The following is a 7,822-nucleotide window of genomic DNA, read 5'->3' on the forward strand; positions in this document are numbered from 1 at the left end:
CACACACACACACACACACACACACACACACACACACACACACACACCCTTGGTAGCATGTAAGACGTACCCAGGACGGTTTGCCCAGCCCCAACAATGAGTCATTCCCGTGAGAATCACCATGCAGAACAGATACCCAATAACTACCTACTTCCTGTAACTTCACTGGAACCCTTCAGCTGGAAGAGGATGCTAGAGAGTGGGTGAATCTCTTTCTCTGATTGTTTGAGTGATTCATTGATTTTTGAGACAGAGTTTTGCTCTTGTTGCCCAGGCTGGAGTACAGTGGCTCAATCTTGGCTCACTGCAACCTCTGCCTCCGGGATTCAAGCAATTCTCCTGCCTCAGCCTCCCAAGTAGCTGGGATTACAGGTGCATGCCACCATACCAGGCTAATTTTGTATGTATATATATTTTTTAGTAGAGATAGGGTTTCACCATCTTGGTCAGGCTGGTCTCGAACTCCTGACCTCAAGTGATCCACCTGCCTTGGCCTCCCAAAGTGCTGGGATTACAGGCGTGAGCGCCATGCCTGGCCTCTCTGATTAACTTCTGTCACCCGCACTTGGTGGCACGCCTGAGTGAACACCTACACACATGTGAGAATGTAAGGATACGTATGAGCATGTGTGTGGTACTCCTCATGCTGTTGTTTCCCAGGGCTCCATGTTTCAACTACTTGGTCACCCTACGAGCCCTCTGGAAATCTCCCCATTCAGCAGTGTGGAGGAGAGTCACATATTGTGCCCTGTAGTGCCCAGTTCTATGCCAGCCCAGAGCAGACGCAATGAAACCACATTGATCACAGAGTCAATTCTCCTCTGAGGAGCCAGGGACCCTCTTCTTCCTTCCTGTGCATCCTATGTATTCCCAACTTCCTATCCGAGCTGATTTCTAAGAGAATTTAAAGCCCCTTTCAAAACCACACAAGCCACCCCAAAGTAAAATTAAATTAAAATAAGTAATTGATATCCATGTAATGGAATGTGGATTATATGCTGCCATAATAAAGAATGAAGGACAGACTCATGCTACAACATGGATGAATGTGGAAAATGTGCTAAGTGGGAGAAGCCCCACACAAAAAGCTACATATTGTGTGATGTATGTGAGATGTCCAGAATAGGCAAATTCTTAGGGATAGAAAGTGGCTGCCCAGAGACAGAGGATAGAGGAAATGAATAGTGACGGCTAATACTTAGGGGCTCCTTTTGGGGAGTAAAGAAAATCACCTGATTCAGATATGGTGATGGTTACGCAACCTTGTATACTAAAAGCTACTGAATTATGTATTTTAAAAGGGTGAATTCTATATTTTGTGAATTATATCTTAATAATAAATAATCAGTAATTGAAATTGGGGCAGACAGTAAGGGCAGGGAAAAGCAGGGATAGACAACAGCAGTTAGAGCCAATAATGACATTCTGATGGCAGAAGATGGGAGCCCCCAGAAGAGGGGTGGCAAGCAGGGAAGCCACCTTCCTCCAGGGGATGGCACCAGGGGCTGTCAGACCAGGGCCCTGCAGGCAAATCCAAGAACTCTTAAGTGAGGGCAAGTGCAATGAGGAGGGCTGAGCCTGTGAATACTGTCCTTCAGTGCTCTTAAAGAGCTGTTATTTTCCTTAAAAAAACAAAAACATTGGGAGGCCGAGGCGGGTGGATCACGAGGTCAAGAGATCGAGACCATCCTGGTCAACATGGTGAAACCCCATCTCTACTAAAAATACAAAAAATCAGCTGGGCATGGTGGCGCGTGCCTGTAATCCCAGCTACTCAGGAGGCTGAGGCAGGAGAATTGCCTGAACCCAGGACGCGAAGGTTGCGGTGAGCCGAGATTGCGCCATTGCACTCCAGCCTGGGTAACAAGAGTGAAACTCCATCTCAAAAAAACAAACAAACAAACAAACAAATATTTTGGAGAGTAATTCAAACTTACAGAAAAGTTATGAGAACATAACAAAGAACACCTGTATACTCTTTATCAAGAGTTACCACATTTTCCCCCTTTGCTTTATCATTTGCACATAATTTCTTTCTAATATACAATTCTTTTCTGAACAATCAGATGCCTTAGCCCTAAATAGTTCAGTATGTATTTCCTAAGAATTAAGATATTCTCTTGTAAAACTGCAGTATAGTTATCAGGGTTGTATAGTTTAACATTGATACAGTACCTGTATCTCATTTATCATAAAGGACTGCATTAAGCAATGTTAGCTTTGGAAACTGTGATAGTGGAAAGCATAGCGGGGGCCCAGGTTTCTTCTTCAATTCTGTGTATAGCTATTGCCCTTGGAATGTACTCCTTCTTCTTCCCCTAGTCGAGAACCAAGGGCTTTCCTTGCTTGTATCCATTTCCTCAACCTGATGATCTTTTAAGGAAATTTAGCCTCTTTTTAAAATCTCTTCTGATGCAGGGATGAAGGGCACCAACTAAAAGCAAATTAAATGGAGAAATTCTAGTTCATTTAACCATTCTCTTCTTTCTGCTTCTTATTACTTTTATGTAAGAGTAAGGCTATAATATTGTAAGCATTACCATAATTTATTGGCAACCAGTTTACTTTGGGGTCAGAACAACTTTTAATGTTGCTGTCCAATATGAGTTATTAAAGCAAAATATTAGGACAGGCCCCATGCACTAACATTTTTCTCCTTCCTCCTCCCTTCCTTCCACAAAATTTGCTAAGCCTCTACTACATGCCAGGGCTAAGTAGCTAGTGATAATATGATGAATCAGATGCTCTCTCCTGCCTTCAGGCATTGTAAGCCTTCTGGGGAAGGCAGACAAGTAAATGAGCAATGACCATATAGTGTCCATATTGATGAATGTGTGTGCACTCTGGTTGGACCACAGAAACTAAGGCAAGGAGACAAATGGATTTACTTCAAGATTATGTTTCAACAAACAGAGATTCATTCAACAATGCTGGTCACTGTGCTGAATCTGCTGTTGCAGAAATGAACAGCAGATACAGCCTCTTCTTCATGGAGTTTAGTTCTATTGGGGGAGACAGGCATCAATTCAACCAACATGTATTAGGTGTTTATCATGTGTGAGGCAAACTGGGAGTAAGAAGGGCAGAAGATGCAGTCCTTGCCTAAATTGAAGACATGAGTCCTTTGTCATCTGTTTAGTGGAAAACTCAGAGTCCAAGGCTCATCACAGATGATTACTCCAGACAACATCTTCCTCCCAGAAGAGCAAGGAAGGTAACCTATGAATTGAGCTTCTCCAAGACCTTTAAAGATGTGAGGTTTAGGATGGCCCTGAAGGAGGAGGAGACCTTTTTTTTCCTTAGAAAACATGGAGAATTTTATTTTCAAATTAGCTTTGGGAATATGAATACGTGCAGATGGTTTTAAAAAATCCAAAAGTAAAATTTTCTTTCTATCCTAGCCCCCAGCCACTCAGTTCTCTCCTCAGGGACAATCACTATTTAGGGTTTCTTTCACTTCCTTGCAGGAAGCATGTACAAACATATGCATGCATAGACACTTCCCCCTCCCTACTTTCTGCACTTGGCTCTGCTCCTTGCTTTTTTGACTTAAACTATACACTATGGCTATATTCTTTCAATGACTGCATTGCAGGGATGAACCATGCCATATTTAACTAGCCACCCACTGACAGAATTTACGAAGCTTCTAGTCCTTTGCTGTAACAAACAATGCTGTGAGGCACTGGGGAGTAAAATGAGGAGGAATAAAATTGCACATAAAGTATGTAATATGGTCAAGGTCAAATATTATTTTAGAAATAGGTAGATTTAACAATCTGTAGAAAACAGATTTGTACAAAAACAAATACAGGCCCAAATGTATGAGGACACTGGGAAAAAAAAAAAAAACACAGGTCAGTTTATCACCAACTGGGTTTACTAGATATCAAGGAAAATAAACATCTGGTCTTTAGCATAATATTGTTCAGAGAGGCATAATATAGTTTGCACAGACTTGGAAGAAAATCAGCTAGCATCCCCGAAGAAGAACAGCACAGACACAGAACCATTCAGATGGGAATGATGTAATAATCTCAGGAAGTGCGTGGCTAATTTGGGCACAGAAGTGGTTGGCCCTGTAGGACCACCTAGGGGTAGTACAGATTATAACACGTACTAAGAGGCGTAAAAGTGGAGAACAGAAGGAGGAGAAATTTGAAGAGTAAATTGTTTGTAAATATGTGCACAGGGGTTTGAGCACTCTTGGGATCCAGCAGGGCTATGGCTTCTCCAACCTGCCGGCCAGTGTAGCCTGGATGTTCAGCACATGTTCTGCTACTACCCCTGTGCTGTGAACCAGTTGGCATTGCTGCTAGGAGGAACCCATGGACCCGGAGAAGGTCCATCCATCTGGTTCTGGATAAGAAGCCTGGCACCGGAGCCATCTAGACAACCCCTGATTATTTAGGGAGCTCCCCTGCCTTTATTACCATCCTACAATGGACAGTTCTCACAGTGTGATTCCTGAGGGAGAAATTCCCAGAAGTAGAATTTCTAGATCAAAAAGTATATGCAGGCCGGGCGCGGTGGCTCACGCCTGTAATCCCAGCATTTTGGGAGGCTGAGACGGGTGAGTCAAGAGGTCAAGAGATGGAGACCATCCTGGTCAACATGGTGAAACCCCGTCTCTACTAAAAATACAAAAAATCAGCTGGGCATGGTGGCGCATGCCTGTAATCCCAGCTACTCAGGAGGCTGAGGCAGGAGAATTGCCTGAACCCAGGAGGTGGAGGCTGCAGTGAGCCGAGATCGTGCCATTGCACTCCAGCCTGGGTAACAAGAGCGAAACTCTGTCTCAAAAAAAAAGAAAAAAAAAAAAAAGTATATGCAATTTTATATTTTGAAAGGTAATATAAAATTGCCCTCCAAAGAGATTTATATCCCCACGTGCCACGTATAAGAGAGAGCGCCTGCTTCTCCACTCTCCCACCAACTCAGTGTATTACCAAACTCTTTAATCTTTGATCACATCTGAAAAACAAAGTCTTTGTTTGCATTTCTCTTATAACGTATGAGCCTAAATATCTTTTTTTATGTCTAGAAGCCATCTGCTAGGGTTCTTTCCCCCTTGGAAGCTGTTGGTTCTTGTTCTTTGTTAACATGAGCTATTAAGATAATGACATTTTTCTTATTGATTTACAGGAGCCCTTTACATATAAGAAAATTAAAAATTAAAAATTGCTGATATGTTATCATTTTTCCCCAGTTTATTATTTCTCTGTTGACTTTGAGGTATTTTCCCCTTCCAGAAATTTTACTTCATTATATAATGAAATTTTTCTTCTCCCCACTGATTTGAAATGCTATCTTTACCATAAGGAAAAATGGAAAAGTAGAATTCCTTAAAAGAAAACGGAGGAAGCCAAGATGAGCTGGTTTGGCTGGAATGGAGGGTGTATGTGGAAAGTGACATTAGAAAGATCTTGGCTCCCTGAGGCTGAGGGCTCTGCCCTTTGAACAAGCAGGACCCTGAAGTGGCTGCAGGAATTGCAACTGCAGATTTAGATCTGTTCAGTCCCTCAAGATCACGTTTGATTTGCCTGGGAATCTGTCTTTACAGACACTGGTCACCTGGGAAGGTGATGCCCTTGTGTGTGTACAAAAAGGGGAGAAGGAGAACCGCGGCTGGAAGCAGTGGGTCGAGGGGGGCAAGCTGTACCTGGTAAGTACTGGGGTCTGCTCAGCTCCCTTCCATTGCTCTTACACATACCACTGTGGTCACCTAGCCAGGCGCTTTGACAAGAAAAGTGACCCTGCGCTCCTCCCCTGAGCTCCAGCCAAATGCATGTGGTCATATAGTCAGAAAGTCATTCCCATCTGGCTCAGGGGACTCCAGGAAGAAATCTATATGGCTGTTTCTGTGAACAGCTGCAATTCAAAAGAAAGTTCTAATGCTGAGTTAGGAAGCCGAGATCCAAGGAGAAATACAGGGAGCCTGTTAAAGACCAGCTGGGGAGAAATGTGAGCCACAGAATTTAGATGCCCTGGGGGAGGGTGGGACAGAGCCTTCTCAAAATGAGGGGAGCCTGGAAGGGAGAGGGAGTGGGGTAGGGACAAGAGGGGACCCGCTCTGCTAGGAGCTGCTACAGCCATTGGCCTCTCTCCATGAGTATGTCTTCCTGACCCCAAAATATTTTAGGTTAATTTAGCACTAGAACAGAGCAGTAGGAACAATAGCTGATATCCTTAAATAACTTACGTCTATCAAGACAGTTTAATTTTTCATTCTTCAATCTTCAAGGCACTTCATGGATTCAGCATTCAAATGGTGAAAAATTTTTTACTCCTCCATCCTTTTTTGCTCATTTGTAAATGAATGGCTCATTCAATGAATGGCTCTTCATTCATTAATTCATTCACCTTTGGAGTCAGGCAGATACCTGGCTCCAATGTCAGTATTCAGGTTGCCATGGTACCCTTCACAGCCAGCCGTGCTTCACCTGAGATCTTTATTTTGAAGGCAATGTCAGCTGATGATATATGGGAAGCATTCATCATGTTTTCCATTGATGGCTTTCCCTACCTGCTCTGGTTTGGATGATGGATTTTTCTAATCGTAATACAATCCCCAGCAGTCCCTGTGGCTTAGACAATGGATTCATAGTCAACTTCAATGATTGTGGTGGTCCTTCCCACACTCATGTTTTTCCCTCCTCCTTCAAGGATCAGTGAGGGTCAAATAAGTCCTGGGGCTCCTTTTATCTGGATGAAAAGCAATATCTTGTTGGCTGCACAGGCGAGCCTGGGAAAGCCCTTCTGCAGCTCACACCCTATGGGTACCTGTGCCACCACCAACAAATGTTCTAATCACCAGAGGGCAGAAAGCCCACAGGCTGGAGGAGCAGCTCACTGGCCAGCATCTTTTAAGACCCGTATCTTCCAAACACTTCTCCACTCTAGGTCCTTTCCTGCCTCGTGGCTTCGCTGCCTTTTATAAATTAGGCCACGTTACTTTAATCATGGGAGTAGGAGAAATCCTGCCCAAGTGGGTCATTTCTTTGCATTTTTCATTTTATAGTTGTTCAAGCTCAATTCAAGTGTCAAAATCAAATTACTGCTACCTGCAGGGCATGCCTGCTGATTGGGTCTGTGAGATGCCCTTTGCCCAAAATGCCTAAGTGTCCTCTTTATTCCAACCTCCCACCCCTAGACACCAAAGGGCCTGAGGCCTGGGCAAAAGAAAGACCTGGCTTGTTAGCCCCTCTCCCACTTTGATGTTGCAGGAGCTGACCTGTGGCGACCAGGTGTGCCGTCAAGTGTTCAAAAAGAAGTGATGGTGACTTGGGAGGCCTGCCAAGCACAACCTCCCCACCACCCACACAGCGTTCTCTCCTGGCTTTAAGAAGCAGCTGTGGGTACCTTCCCACTCTTGACAGAGCCCCATGAAGGAATCTGGATGGGTTTTAAACAGAATGCGTGCGTAACAGTGATAGATATATTCTCCTCCTTTGAAACCTAGCATTAAATGGAAAAACAAAAATTACTCCCATACTTTGAAACTATTTGTATCGATCTCTATTTATTTCTAGAGCTGTCAGTTTTACCCACAGGCAGAAGAGGTGGCTATCTGTGTGGTTTTTTACATGGCTTTGTGGTTGCTGTTTATTAATTTGTTTCAATTTATTTTATTTTGTTTCTTTTTTCTTAGTGTGCTTGTTGGTTTGGCGGGGAGGAGGGCATTTTAGCTGGAAACATTCTATGGCCAACACAACATCTGCTACTGATTCTTGAACATCCCTCGTTTGAGACTCATTACTTTGGATAGCATGTTATTTCTCCAAAGTTCTATTTCAGGAGATATACGTCTCCCAGTTTGCAC

The 7,822-nt window shown here is 43.6% G+C and overlaps 1 protein-coding gene across 1 annotated transcript in view; it reads left to right on the forward strand.

Annotated features, from left to right (window-relative positions):
- The window catches only part of RBP2 (retinol binding protein 2), a 24,682-nt gene extending 17,179 nt beyond the window's left edge, over positions 1–7,503 (forward strand). The window contains exons 4-5 of the mRNA XM_032264946.1: positions 5,564–5,665; positions 7,227–7,503. Of these exons, the coding sequence (XP_032120837.1) occupies positions 5,564–5,665; positions 7,227–7,277 (153 nt within the window). The 3' untranslated portion in view covers positions 7,278–7,503. The remainder of the gene's footprint in view (positions 1–5,563; positions 5,666–7,226) is intronic.
- The last annotated feature ends 319 nt before the right edge of the window (positions 7,504–7,822 follow it).

This window comes from Sapajus apella, unplaced genomic scaffold (genome assembly GCF_009761245.1).
Source record: "Sapajus apella isolate SASKATOON/1434 unplaced genomic scaffold, GSC_monkey_1.0 scaffold4, whole genome shotgun sequence".
Lineage (NCBI taxonomy): Eukaryota > Metazoa > Chordata > Mammalia > Primates > Cebidae > Sapajus > Sapajus apella.